The sequence below is a fragment of the Aotus nancymaae genome, unplaced genomic scaffold (genome assembly GCF_030222135.1).
Source record: "Aotus nancymaae isolate 86718 unplaced genomic scaffold, 86718_ANA_hifiasm-v0.15.2.pri h1tg000008l, whole genome shotgun sequence".
Lineage (NCBI taxonomy): Eukaryota > Metazoa > Chordata > Mammalia > Primates > Aotidae > Aotus > Aotus nancymaae.
This window is the reverse complement of record NW_026988419.1, coordinates 46,596,228-46,610,408: the sequence shown is the minus strand read 5'-3', so window position 1 is coordinate 46,610,408 and position 14,181 is coordinate 46,596,228. Positions and strand designations below refer to the sequence as shown.

Here is a 14,181-nt window from a genome sequence, read left to right as displayed (position 1 = left end):
TAAATTATCTCCCATAGGTCCCTCCCGTGGCATGTGGGGATTATAGGAACTACCAATTCAAGATGAAATTTAGGTGGAGACACAGCCAAACCAAATCAAAGTCCTAAGACTGGATGAAATAACCTGGTGAATGAGTAACCAGTGAAAGAATAAAGGGCAATAGAGACGTTAAAAGGAAACAGCAGGTGCAGTGGCTCATGCCTATAATCCCAACGCTTTGGGAGGCTGAAAAGGCAGATCACTTGAGACCAGGAGTACAAGAACAGCCTGGCCAACATGGCAAAACTCCCTCTTTACTAAAATACAAAAATTAACTGGATGTGATGTCACATGTCGGTAATCCCAGCTATTCAGGAGGCTGAGGCATTAGAATTGCTTGAACTGGGGAGGCAGAGTGTAAGGGAAATGGCTGTGCTTTAGTCAGGAGTAGGCTGAGGCAGCCTTCTGGTGAAGCATGATTCAGTGGGTTTGGAGCCCGGGTGCACAACCCTGCACATTATGTAACTACACCACGTGAAGCACATTGGGCAATTACCCGCGTGACCTCATGCTTGGCTCAGAGTCACTATTGTCTGTAAAAGGTATAACTATCCTGCTGATGCTGTACATACACCTCACTCGCACTCACAGAAAGAGTAAAGCCATGTTGAAACTGTGATTCCTAGAGTGTTTTTCTAGCTACCCACCATTTCCCCACCAACTTCTCTTGGACCTCAGTTAGAACTTGACAACTGGCATCACAAACAGGATCCTGAGGTGAGTGAACCTTCAGTCCCTGCTGATTCTGGGTCAGTTATGTGGCTGCAAAATGGGCTGTGGTACCCAGTCATGGCTATGCTGCTCAGATGGGCTCTAGTGGAAACCTGGGCGGTGGTAGGCGGGTCCCTCATGAGCATGGAGAAGGCACAGAAGCACAGAGCACTGAGGAGTGAGCTTTTGCCAGCAGAGTTGGATGGACATTTTTGACTGCAACTACAAGAAGTACACACCAAGTCCCTGAGGAATGCAGTACAGGTAAAGGCCCTCCAGGTACAGCCATGGAGCCGGGAGGCCCAGCTACACAGCTCAGAAAAAGAGTTAAAAGCTACCATGAATGGGGACCTTCAGGTGCAGGCAGGGCACCTGGAGACCTGGCTACAGAGTCTGAAAAAGGAATTAGTGGCTGCTGTGAATGCAGGCCGGGATCCCTGGTCTCAGCCAGAGACTCCACTCTGATACCAGGGAGGAAGAACCCTTGTTGCAGGATTACCCAGTGATCTATCAGAAGGTAGATCATGAACAGCAATTGGGGCCCCAAGGGCAGGCTCAGGGACCCCATACCATAATGTAACATACTTCATATACTGTTTTTACCCCAACTAAATTGCAGGAATTAGGCAAGCAGTGACTCCAGGGTCTAGGGGAACCTCTGTCTACCTGGATACTTCGTTTATGGGATGAGGGAGCAGATAGTATCTCCTGTTCCATCTCTGAGATAGAAAAGCTAGCCTCTATCATGACTCACCCCTCCCTCTGTCAGCAGTTGCAGGTGAATAGGAGGTTGGCACAAGGGCAAGGTGACCACACCCTGATTGAGTGGCTATGGGAAGTCATACAGACTGTGTGGAACGACACTGGTGAAATACCCGAAACAGTGACTAAACGGCAGTGACCTCTAATATGGCAGCTCTCAGGGAAGAGGAAAGTCATCAGTGGGACCAAGGAGTCTATACTGTAAAGAAGGAGAAGATGTCCCACCTGCAGGACCCCCCCAACCATAGGAGAAAAGGGGGCCCTAAGAAGTGACATGCTCACAGATGTGGATAGATTTGATTCTGGCAGGGTTGACCAAGAGAAAAATTAATAAGCAGCCCAATGAAGTATTCTTAGCTTTGTGGAGACAGTTGTCCCCAGAGCAGCAATTCCAGAAAATGCCCAAGTGGGAAAGGACATTGCTGCATGACCCAGTGCCGCCCGGGAGCTTCAGCTCAAGGACTACTTCCTGCAGCCAAGCGGAAATGTAGAGCCTTTCCTGTTTGATTAGGAAACTGAACCGAGGTGCCTGGCTTGGGAGGACACCAGATGACTAGAGGCCACAGGTGGAATTAGAGATCCACTGGTCCCCCACCAATGCAGAGTAGGTGCTGTTGCTGGTGGATACTGGTGCAGATTGTAGCCTTGTTTATGGGAAACTGGATAAGTTTCCGTGGAAACCTGCTTACATTGACGGTTATGGAGGCTAGTTAGTAAAAGTGACACCTGTAGTTCTCAAACTTGGTCTCACATTGGAATCACTTTGAAAGGTTTAAAAATAACATTGGGTCCTGAGCCTCACCCTCTAAGATCAGATTTAACTGGTGTTGGGTGCTGCCTGAAGATAAAGATTTTTGCACTTCCCCAGGTGATTCTAATGTGCAACCACGGCTGAGAACCACCACTGCCATAAGTAATATGAATGCCCATCTTTTGTAACCTGTATCACTTTACTTGTCATTATCAGCACTTTTTACCTTTTACATTGTCTATGCACCGTATTTTATTAGGTTTTATATCCCAGTGCCTGCATTAGAAAATAAAGGAATGTTCGACACATGGCTTTTGATGAAATGAAGGAATAAAATTATTTCCTGTTTATACATGAACGTTGTTGCTGCTTAATGAGATAAAATACTGCAGTATCTTCAGAAAGTCACATAAATTGAGAAGAAAGGAAATAGTACAATTAGAGCTAGTCACAGGATGCCAGGGTGATGATGTGATGCTTAAAGCCAGAAAAAACTTGAAAGGATACCTGAACTGTACACAAAGAATCAGCAGATCTTTTACAAAAGTAACAAAATGAGATAACTGACAGTCACACTTTTTCCCTTGTGTCCTAAAAGTGTCAACATAAATGAATCTCTAGAATGGCTCCGGTACCTGCTGTTTCATAATGCTGATGATTTGATAACCTGTTAGCACTTTTCAACTTTTTCTTCCTCATTTGATCTCAGATCATAAAATTTTTGTAAGTAGTGGAATGTCTTTTATATTAATGCAGCGCTTGGACTCCTCTCATTTTATTATCCACACTCTGTCTTCTTACTCATTTGAAGACAAACATGAGAAGATTAAAAATATATATATATAGTAAAATAAGCATAAGAATAAATCCTGATAAGCATTGAGAGACTGGATATAATATCTAACATTATTTTATTGGGACTCTGTCCAATTGTGATATTTTTAACCTTGGGTAAAGAGTAAGTATAAATTCAATGATCAGATTGTTAGGGAACTTATGCCAGTTTGCAAAAAAAAAAATCCGAGACAACTCAAATTTTAGGGTCATACTTAGGTGTTATTATAATAAAATTCATTTTCATTAACTGTATGATGGCAATTATAGTAAGAAATTAAAGCATTTGTAGTACATATTATTTTCAAATTGAAGGAAAGGAAAAATTTGTAAGAAAAGCTGGCCGTGTCATCAAAGGTACAGTCCCCGATGCTGTCAGCAAGAATTCAGCAGAATTCTATGAGCTTTAGAGAACCTGGAATTGAAACTGCTGATTTGTAGGATTTCTAAGATCCCTGTTTTATATGAATATAGGTATATTAGATAATTGGCCAAGTTGAAAATAATGCTATTTATGGTAGGGCTTTAGGAAGCATGCTATCATTCTGAAGCTAAAAAAGAGGATGGATTATTTTTCTCTATTTAGGTCAAAGTTGATTTGTTTTGCTCTTTTCTGTTTTGGTATAATCAGATATTATTTGTGGTGTTGTTGCTGTTTCTTTGGGCTTTTGAAAATAGTAGATGAAGACAGGTACATGAATTTGTGTTACTATTGCTGACTCTCTAGCAGGCAATTTCCACGTAGAAAAGGAAATTATCTTGCCAAAAATAAATCCTTAGGATGGAGGCTTATTCTGATGCTTAAAATCACAGTCAACAAACATTTACAGGAACCATTAAGGTAATATAAAGGAGAAGAGCTGGCCACTAAGACAATAGGAAATGTTGGTAACTGAAGACAATTGCCAATCTCATGTCTCACATAAAGCAATTCAGATTTATTATTAATATTATCACTATAATCCTGTTGGCCACCATGTGGATCCTACTTGAAATATTTTATATAAGATTCTTCCATAAAATAAATAATTCTTATGACAAAATTGTTTAAAATATCTCACAGGATAAACTTTTATTTAGTCCTAAGCAAACTACATTTATTGGCAAAATTAGTTCCACAGCTGAAATAACTCAGCACACAATTACACAAAATTTTTTTCTTGTTGCAACATATTTTCTTAGATTTACTCATTATTTAATATAATTTTCAACTAGAAGGCAAGAATAAAGAAACTTTAGAAACAGAAAAAAATATTTATCACATGCTAATACTTCTAGCCTGTACACTAAAATTATTTCATATATTAGCTCTGTTAGTCCTCACAATAAGATTATAAAGTATATTTATTAATCCCAAGACACACAGGACAGAATTGAAAGTAAAGATATAAAGTGGCTCGCTTAAAAATCACACTAATAAATAACGGATTTAGGAGTTAGTGTTTTTCTTATCGTTTTTGAGTCTTATCCAGTTCTTTCTACAACATTACTTAAAAAAACTATCCTTAATAAACTGTTGCAATTTTCATGATGATATTCATGTTGTTTGGAAAAGGTACATATATATATTCTAAACTTTATTACCTGAAATAGTCCACTGGCATTGTTTTATTTGATAATTTGTAGAAACACTAAGTAGTGAAATACTTTTACAATATATCAGTAAAGCCCATTTTTCAACTGCATTGATAGAAAGCAAGCCAACTTTAATCAAAAATGTGAAATAACTTTACTAATGGAAAATCATAATTATGCTGTCTTGTGGAAAATAACTAAGAGCAACATTTGGCATCACAGACACTCTGCCATATAAAATTTGCATTAAAATGTTATTCTGGAAAAATGAGTATTTGTCAATCTCATCCAAATATCAAACACAGGATTAATCCTCAAATCAATTAAATGCTGCAGACTTAAAAAAATAATTGCAGCACATTGCCAATTCAGAATAAGATCCCAATGTCACTGCAATTATGCCTGAAATCATCTGGACAATGTACATTTCAATGTGGTTAAAAGCCTATTAATATTTTTATTGCAGGACGGCATGACCCCAACCATTCAGTTAGGTTTGTGAGTAACTATTGAGAGATGTCTCTAGAACATGTGACATGGTTTGGCTTTGTGTCCCCACCCAAATCTTCTCTTGAATTGTAATCCCATAATCGCTATGTGTCGTGGGAGGGACCTGGTGGGACATAATTGAATAATGGGGGCAGGTTTCCTCCAATGCTGTTCTCATAATAATGAGTGAGTTCTCACGAGATCTGAAGGTTTTATAAGTGGCTCTCACCTTCAGTAGGCACTCATTCTCTCTCCTGCTGCCCTGTGAAAAGGTGCCTTCTGCCATGCCTGTAGGTTGCCTGAGGCCTCTCCAGCTATACAGAACTGTGAGTCAATTAAAACTCTTTTCTTTATAAATTCCCCAGTTTGAGGTGTTTCTTCATAGCCGTGTGAGAATGGACTAATACAACATAGGTTCTATTTCACACTTGAAAATCAGTGTTTTTTAAAATCTGTTTCATTATTTTCTCTGTGAGAATGGCTGAGTGTCCAAGAGGTATTCATAAATGAAAATGTAACGGCATAGAAAGAGAAAGTACAAATATGTACAAACAACTGTTAGATGCAGGAGTGGAAAATAATCTCCAAATAGCTTTAAATAGATAAAATATGTGTGTTAGGAGAGCAAGAATAAAGAGTGAGCACTATAGAACTTGTTGGATTTTAAATACTTAAAACACATGAGAGGAGTGTTTAAAATACTTCAAGCACATGCATAAACACATATACATTCTAAAAGCCTAGAATGACACCTTCATCCTGTCCTTTGCCATAAAAAACTGACCTTTGCACCAATCCAGGTTCTTAGCCCAGGGAGGGAAGGGAGAGATGAGATATCTCAGCAAAACATCAGAGTAGCATGTATTTTCCCTCACAGATACTCTTGTTACTTGGATGATAATTAAAATGAACCTCTCTCCCACTTCCTCTGTTCTCTAGGGTTAACAAGCGTTGCGACAATGACAGCAGCCAATCCCATTCTCCCTGCTGCCTGAAGTCCAGACAACAACCAAATTTACTGCACCTTTCTCACTTGCTATAAGTTACAGAGGCATTTATTATGCATTCATGAATAGACCAGTGCAATAAGAGTAGTTGCTACTGTGAATAGCAATCCCTGCCTTTATGAAAGAACTATAGAACTGACTCACATGAAGAGACAGATTGGCATGCTCAGGATAAAGTTGTGGGAAACAAGCCCCAGGACTGCTCCCAACGAACCTCAGCCCTGGAATTGACACCGCTGTGTTTTTCCCTGCCGCAATGGCTAGAACTGAATTGTGATACAAATAGAATATTGCAGAAATCACAGAGTGTGATTTCCGAGGCCAGGTAACAAAAGCCTTGTTTCTCCTGCATTATTCACTTTAAGAGAAGCTGCTCACCATGCATTTGGGGGAAACTCTAACAGCCGTGTGGTGAGGTCCTTGGAGCAAAGAACCTAAGCCTCTTGCCAATTTCCAGTACCAACTTTTCTGCTGTATGATTGAACCACCTTGAAAGAGAATCCTCTAATTCCAGGCAAGCTGTTAAATGACTGCAGGTTGGCTGACATGTAGCATCAACCACATGAGGAAACTGAAGCCAGGACCAACCAGCTAAGCTGCTCCTGAATTCCTGCCTCATAGAAAGTGTGTGAGGACATAAAGATTTTTTGTCATTTTAAGCAACTAAATTTAGAGGTCACTATTTTTGCAGCAATAGGTAACTACTTTCAAATTGTATTTTAAATCTATGCTGTGCCTTATCCATTTCCCCACCAGCCTGGCCAACATGGTGAAACCGCATCTCTACTAATCCAAAAAAAATTAGCTGGACATGGTGGCAGGAGCCTGTAATCCCAGCTACTTGGGACACTGAGCAGGAGAATCACTTGAACCCAGGAGGCGGAGGTTGCAGTAAGCCGAGATTGCGCCACTGCACTCCAGCCTGGGCAACACAGCAAAACTCTGTCTCAAAAATAAATAAATAAATAAAATAAATTTGTTTATACCACACTACTTCCCTTTTTCCAACTATGCCTTGCACTTCACGCCATTTATATTGCTCCCTCCATTCTTCACCTGAACCATCTCTGCCACATTTCTCTCCTTAGAAAGATCATTTTTTAATATTAAGGATAATTGTTACATCTTCTCTAGAGTCTTCATGGATATTTTCCTCAATATAATTAGTTGCTCACTCATTTGTCTTCCCTCAGTACATTACATATACTGGTGATAGAGTAAAATCTTAATGTATTACATTGTGTTATAGTTGATTGGATGTGTTTTTTTTTTTTTTTTAATAAAGGAAGTAGTCTCATTTTATTTAACTCATTTATGTTTGACTTAGAATCACAGGTCTAAGGGTAACTAAAGAATTGATCCAGCTCAACCTTTCATCTTTAGCTAAGACTGAAATTATACCATTGCAGACAGATGAAAATCTACTCCATTTATAGGTAAACATCAATGAATATATATGTTATAAAAACATCAGCTTTAGCAAAATCTGTCATAACATCCAATAAATCTGCAATAAAGGACATGGCCATCACAATACAGGACATTAAAAAATTTGTGTGCAACAATAAAAACTGGAATTTATACAGGAGAAATCACAATTGGCTACTAAGTCAAAAGCATCACAGTAACAGTACCCAGTGTCTTTCTTATTCAAGTATACACACTATTTTTAAGACTTAAAGTTAAGTCTTAAGGCTTTAATAAAGATAACAGTAACTAGGATATATATACAAACAATTATTTAATAAACACCATGAAGAAGAAAACAGAGACAAAAAAACCTTAAATTTTGTAACAATTACAAACATGTTAACATTATCACCATATATTTGACTCATAAATTTTAACTGATTTGTGCACTTTAAAAATAGTATTGAGTTTTATAAAAATACTAATGGTTTAACTTTTTTTTTTAAGTAAGGCAATCTTTATCTATATTTCAGTAGTCTTTGTTTTATGCTTTTCTTTCTTCCACCACCATAGTCTTTCTCTTAGCCACCATTCTCTCAAAACAACAGTGGTCTCTAGCTCCTGTTGCTATGGAAGTATCATTACATTCGAAAACTTCTAGTTCTTTGAAATGGTTGGAAAGGCTTCTTTAGTGCCCACATTAGCAGCTGTGGTTTTGGTTTGGGTTTTTCAGGAAACAGAAGTGCTTCGCTTTCTGGTGTAGGAAATCGTTCTTGGTAGACTTCAGGATAGGATTTCTGAAACTGCTTCAGTTTCTTCTTCTTCTCTTTGCTGGAGAGTTTGGCATCTGTTATGACTTCCTCTAACAAGGCTGCCAGAGGTTCTTGAGAGCCATATGATCTTTGATATTCAAATTCCTCTGGACTAATTTGACAGCAAAATGATGGAGCAGATAAAGTCACATCCATATCGGCTCCTGGGTATTTTATCTGGACTCTTCGTAGATGAGCTACATGCTCTTCTATAGAGGTCTGCAAGGCCAAAGGGACTTTCAGAATTTCCTGGTAATTGTCCATCAGAAATGTTACCAATCTAGCAGCTAATAACTCATCCAAGTCCACTTCATCCTTGGAACACAAGATGCAATGGGAAAATGTCTGAACCATCAGTGTTCTGGTACCAAAGCCATCACACAGGGGTGGCATCTCTTTGTTTAAGCAAACCCTTGCCATCATCCTCATCAATAGCTGTAACTTCCTTCTATTTTCAGGAGGCAGGAGAAAGCAGCAAATCTGAAATGCTTCAACTGCCACTTTCTCTTTCTGTAACAAACCCAGTACACCGACAAAAGCATCAAAAAGATGAAATGTTAGCAGAGGCTCTTTCAAGTGACCATAGTAATCAGCTATGGTTTTAAAGACATCTTTTTCAAATCCCAAGTACATAGGCTGCTTCAAATCACAACTGTTGGGCCAATTTGCCAAACACTTCATGGCTGACAGCACCCAATGAGGAAGTTCTTTTGACTTGTCATCAAGAATAACAACTCCCTGCTTGCTAACACTATATACATTATGGATGATGAACTTCGAATTGACAAGTTTGATGACTAAAACTTCTTCTAAGGAATCCAGGCCAAGAATTTTCTGTAAATATGATAACGTCATAGACTTCCATCTCTCTTCCACATTGGCCTCCGTTAGCTGTCTGCGGTGAACAAGATGGCAAGCTGGTACCTCTCCAAAAGCAATACTGTGATGCTTGTACCACATCTCAGAATTCATCACAACTGGCCTCACTGGGATGTTCTCTTGTGAAGTGCCTGGTGGGGGATCATTCCATTCTGGAAATTTAGTAACATCCTGTTGGTATGGGGGCTTCTTTGGATATGGCTTCAGGGGTGAAGAAGGAGGAAATCTGTATAAGTGACGATTGTCTTCAAAATCTTCCTGACCCCATTTTCCCTTAATGTCTTCAATAACGTGATTCTTGAGGAATTTTTTTAGCAGCTGAATAGTTTGTTTGCGAGTCACTTCGGGGCCGAAGTTTTGATTGCACCTCAGCAGATCATGCAGCCAATACACAGCTTCAGCTGCTGTGAAACAATGCTCATAGCTCTTGAAACGACAGCGATGTTTCCGTAACGGCATCTTAGCACGAAAAAGCTCCACGGTCTCATTCCACAGCCTGGTAGCCCGGTAAGGCCCGGGCCCCACGATGCGGTGCTCCATGGCGCGTAGGCAGCAGCGGCCGCAGCCGCGCCAGCGCCGATGATTGGAAGTGTTTTTACCTCCTCTATCAGACTGTGACCTTCATAGGGAAAAGAATCCTGTCTTAGTCATCTTTTATTCCCAGAGCTTTGACATGCTAAATGAGACATAGTAGAAACTCAATCAATGTTTGTTAAGTAAATGAACAAACAAATAGGTGAAAATCTGAATGTACTATCTCTTCTCTTTTTTTTAAATTCATTTTCTCAATTTTAAATTGAGGCAATTCAAAAGTCATGAGGGCCTATACAATCTGGCCACAAGGACCTATTTACTTTACTTCAAATTGTCTCCTAAACCCATTGTCTCCTCTCTCATATTTCACATTCCCTTGCTGGAACCACTGACTGTAAAGAAGCACAAAATTGTATATGATAGCAATGTAAAAAAGATTTTCAATATCGTTTAACTCTGTATGTCAGTTAGGTCAGGGAGAGAAAGGACCAATGCCTTAACACTGACACATAGGTGGGTCCATAGTTAGCTGCCAAAACTAAACAAAGAATAAAATAATCATTAGAATGTCAGAATAATATTTTTCTGGCCCATAGAAGTCCTGGATTATTTAGTAACTCAATAAGCAATTGTAGTTTATGTTTAGTTATTCTAATACATTCAAGTTTCTTTATTTCCCTGAGTTGACGATATTACAGTTTCTTTAGAACTATCAAAAAACACCTTTTTGATCATACTTCAAGCCAAATCAACTGACTTGCCACATTTTAATAAACTTAATGTTTGATAGTTCATCATAACTCTTTGTGTGTTTGTAAATTTGTGTGTGTGTCTAAGACCTTCAAATACATTGTTTATTGATAAAAATATGGTCATAGGCTGGGTGCAATAATTCAAAGGTATAATCCCAGCACTTTAGGAGGCTGAGGTGGGAGGATTGCTTGATGCCAGGAGTTCCAAACCAGCCTGGGCAATATAGCAAGACCTCATTTCTACAAAAATATTTTTAAATTAGCTGGGCATGGGCACACACTTTTAGTTCTAGCTACTTGGGAGGCTGGAAGGCTCCCTTGTGCCCAGGAGTTGGAGGCTGCAGTGAGGTATGATTATGCCACTCCACTCCAGCCTGAGCAAGAGAGCAAGACCCTGTCTCTATGAAATAAATAAATAAATAAATAAAAACTTTTGTAAAGGCAAATCCTTGCATACTCTAAATTCTTTTTTTAGAAATTAGAAGATTTTAAATGATGCATAGGAAAGATCTACTCTCATGGCTTCAAATAATGGAATTAAATTTCTGTTCCAAGTGGGAGATATTTTCCCCATGGTTTTATAGGTAAAGTACATGCTGAAATCCAGTTGGCCCGCCCACTAAATACTCAAACTGTTGGACTCATTGAATAATGGCCTGTTGCAATAGGTACTAAAAACACACATACAAAAACAGCAATTATTTAAAGCAGACTTAAAACAGACTTTTCATCAAAATGCCACATTGATTTCTAAAGTTTCCCAAAAGAGTTAATTGTCTACCTTTTAAATTGTTCAACTGACTTAACCTGTCTAAATGGTCAGTAAACAAAAAGTAAAATCCTGATCATGCAAAACAATATTCACTTATTCAACCAAAAATTTGCTTGATAATTTTAAATTTCTGTTTTAAATAGCATTTTCTATTTACATAGTACTATATTATCATAGTTTCAATCTATATTGCTGAACTGTTGAACACAGGTGGTGCACAGGGGGTCACACCTGTAATCCCAGCACTTTGGGAGGTCGAGGTGGACAAATCACAAGGTCAGGAGTTCAAGACCATTCTGGCCAACACGGTGAAACCCTGTCTCTACTAAAAATATAAAAAATTATCTGGGCATAGTGGCAGGTACCTGTGATCCCAGCTACTCAGGAGGCTGAGGCAGAGAATTGCTTGAACCTGGGAGGAGGAGGTTGCAGTGAACCGAGGTCGAGCCACTGCACCCCAGCCTGGTGATAGAGAGAGACTCTGTCTCAAAAAAAAAAAAAAAAACCACAGAGAGAGAGGCAGGGTGGAAGGGCTGCCTGTCAGGAGCCAAGATGGCAGGTCGAGGGCTGTGGTCAGCCCAGGGTAGCCCTGAAGGTGCCAGAATAAAGTGCCCAAACTCAGTTTCCTCCATCCCTCTGAGGCTGTGCCTTGGCTGAACCCAACTGGCAGCCCTGGAGCAAGGGAATCCTTGATGCCGTCCTGCAGGTCAACCTCCCAGGGCCCCAAGCAGGTGGAGAAGGATGGAAAATGGAGCATATACACAGACAAAGAGAGTGAGAAAGAGAAAAAGTGGGAAAGAAGAGAGAGAGAAATTAGAGAGAGACATAAAGGTGCACACACACAAACCACACCACTTCCACACACACAGACACGCAGCAGTGGCAATATGTCACTCACCCCTAGGCAGCCCCTGAAACTGCAGGGTTCTTTTGTCTCAGGAGGCCAGGATTCACTGAAGATGGGCCAGGAGCAAGAAGTCTCAGACAGAGACCATTTGCTCACTCGTGGAGGCCCTGAGGACGTGAGTCCTATGGGTTTGACCCTGTCTTGTTCTCACACGTCCCATTGCCAGACCTCCCAAACACACTACTTTCACCACCCCCTTCTCTGCTGCCACCTCTGCTGCAGTCACTTTTTAAAGGGGCTGCACATTGACTTCCAGGAGCCAGGCATTCATTGAGTCACACCACCAGTGCACATGCGAGAGGCATGACCCGCTCCTCTGGTTGTAGTGACGTTCTTCATTGCTCCAGGGATGGGTTCCTGAGACATCACAAAGGAGAACCCCCCTGTGCCAGTGTGTCAGGAACAAGGCTCAGGCCCCTCCTCACCTGGAGGTCCACAGGGTAGCCTCCAGTGGCCAGGTTGTGTCAAAGGTGGGCCAGGAGGAAAAGACCTCAGGCAAAGGGAGCACCAGGGAAGCAGCACAGACTCTGTCTCAGGCCTGCACCAATGGAGAACAGGTGAGTCTCCCCAAATGTTGTGCCCTGGTCATCTCCAGGACATCTCTGCCTGTGTGCCCATGGGCTGCACTCTCAACCAAGGGTCAAAGTGGTGGACAACAGAACCCAACAGCTTCAGGGGCTCCCTTGGCGTGGTGGCAGAGAAAGCAGTGGCAATAGAAGCAAGTTTGGGAAGGACTGGAAAAGGGACATGAGGAAGACCAAGCCAGGGTCAAACACATAGGACTTGTGTCCTCAGGGCCTCCACAAGTAAGCAGTCTTCTGCTTCTGCTCCCAGAAGAAGAGATTCAAGGCTCCTGGTGTGCTCTCCAGACTCTGCATTGGATGCCATTTTATATCACACCTGGATAAGCGGGAATGGGATTACAATGGAGAGAGGTGGGAAGAACCTCCCTGGGCACAGAGACATTCCATGGGCCCCAAGGCATGGTGTCTAACCTGCCACTCAGCAGATACCTCAGAAGTAAACTCCTTTGCACTCAGTGAGGCCCAATCACTTTGGCTAGCTCCCTGGTATCTGTGGCAGCCAAAAGATTCTGTACTTGCAGGCACTTTCCCCAGGCACAGAGGAACCGGATGGTCCTCAAGAATGAGTTAGGAAGGGAAGGTGAATTACAACACTGCCTTGTTGAGAGGGCAAAAGCCAGCCAAGCGGCCATCCAGTGGTACATGTAGACTGAGAGACCATCCCTGTTACTCATGGGGATGAAAATCCAGAGCTCCATGATCATCGTACTTGCCCAGTGATCCAGAAACAACTTTGGAGGGGGAAACAGACATCAAACACATCCCCATGAGGTTTCTTCTTACTAGACTGGGGAGTGTTCTCTGTTGAAGACAATGAGCCAGACCAAGAAGCCTCTAGGCTTCTCAGAAATGGAGAAGAAGGAGAAAGAGGGAGGAAAGGGCCTAGGTCAAAGTCCAAGCCAAATACAGCACACTGCCACCTCCATGGGCATCTGGGTCTGGGGGTTGTGCCAAATGAATGACTTGGCCAGAAAGGCCAGGGTTGGAGTGACAGAGATGCTTGCCACATCCCATTCTTGGCATCCTGTTCTGGCCCTGTATTGAGCTGTGGCTACATTTCTCAATGAGGGCAAAGGTCAGGGATTTAAGAACCATCTTCTTTGAGGTTGGTGGGCAGCCCTCCTGTAGGTAGACAGTGAACTGTGTTGAGGTATTTGTTCATGACTGGGGGTGTGGTGGTCTTGGTCCTAAGAAAGAGGACACTCAGGATGGGGAGGTGACTGAAACCCATGCTTGTCCAACACAGCTCCCTCCCCACATTACCCAGGCCTTCACAAACACCATTTGGATGCACCAGGAAAATGACTGATGACTAGCCACACAATCCAGGCAGAGATGCAGGGAGAGACTTAGCAGAAGAGAA

General features: G+C 41.3%; 1 protein-coding gene across 1 annotated transcript; it reads right to left on the bottom strand.

Annotated features, from left to right (window-relative positions):
* Nucleotides 1-8,028: 8,028 nt before the first annotated feature.
* On the bottom strand, nt 8,029-9,809 carry LOC105731942 (DEP domain-containing protein 1B-like). Its single transcript, XM_012473915.3, has one exon. It carries the CDS (start codon nt 9,807-9,809, stop codon nt 8,220-8,222), a length of 1,590 nt encoding a protein of 529 aa, XP_012329338.2. The 3' UTR covers nt 8,029-8,219.
* Nucleotides 9,810-14,181: the final 4,372 nt, after the last annotated feature.

What these genes read in the sequence shown, in the direction of transcription:
- LOC105731942 (XM_012473915.3), bottom strand. Translation starts at nt 9,809, where the DNA reads ATGGAGCACCGCATCGTGGGGCCCGGGCCTTACCGGGCTACCAGGCTG.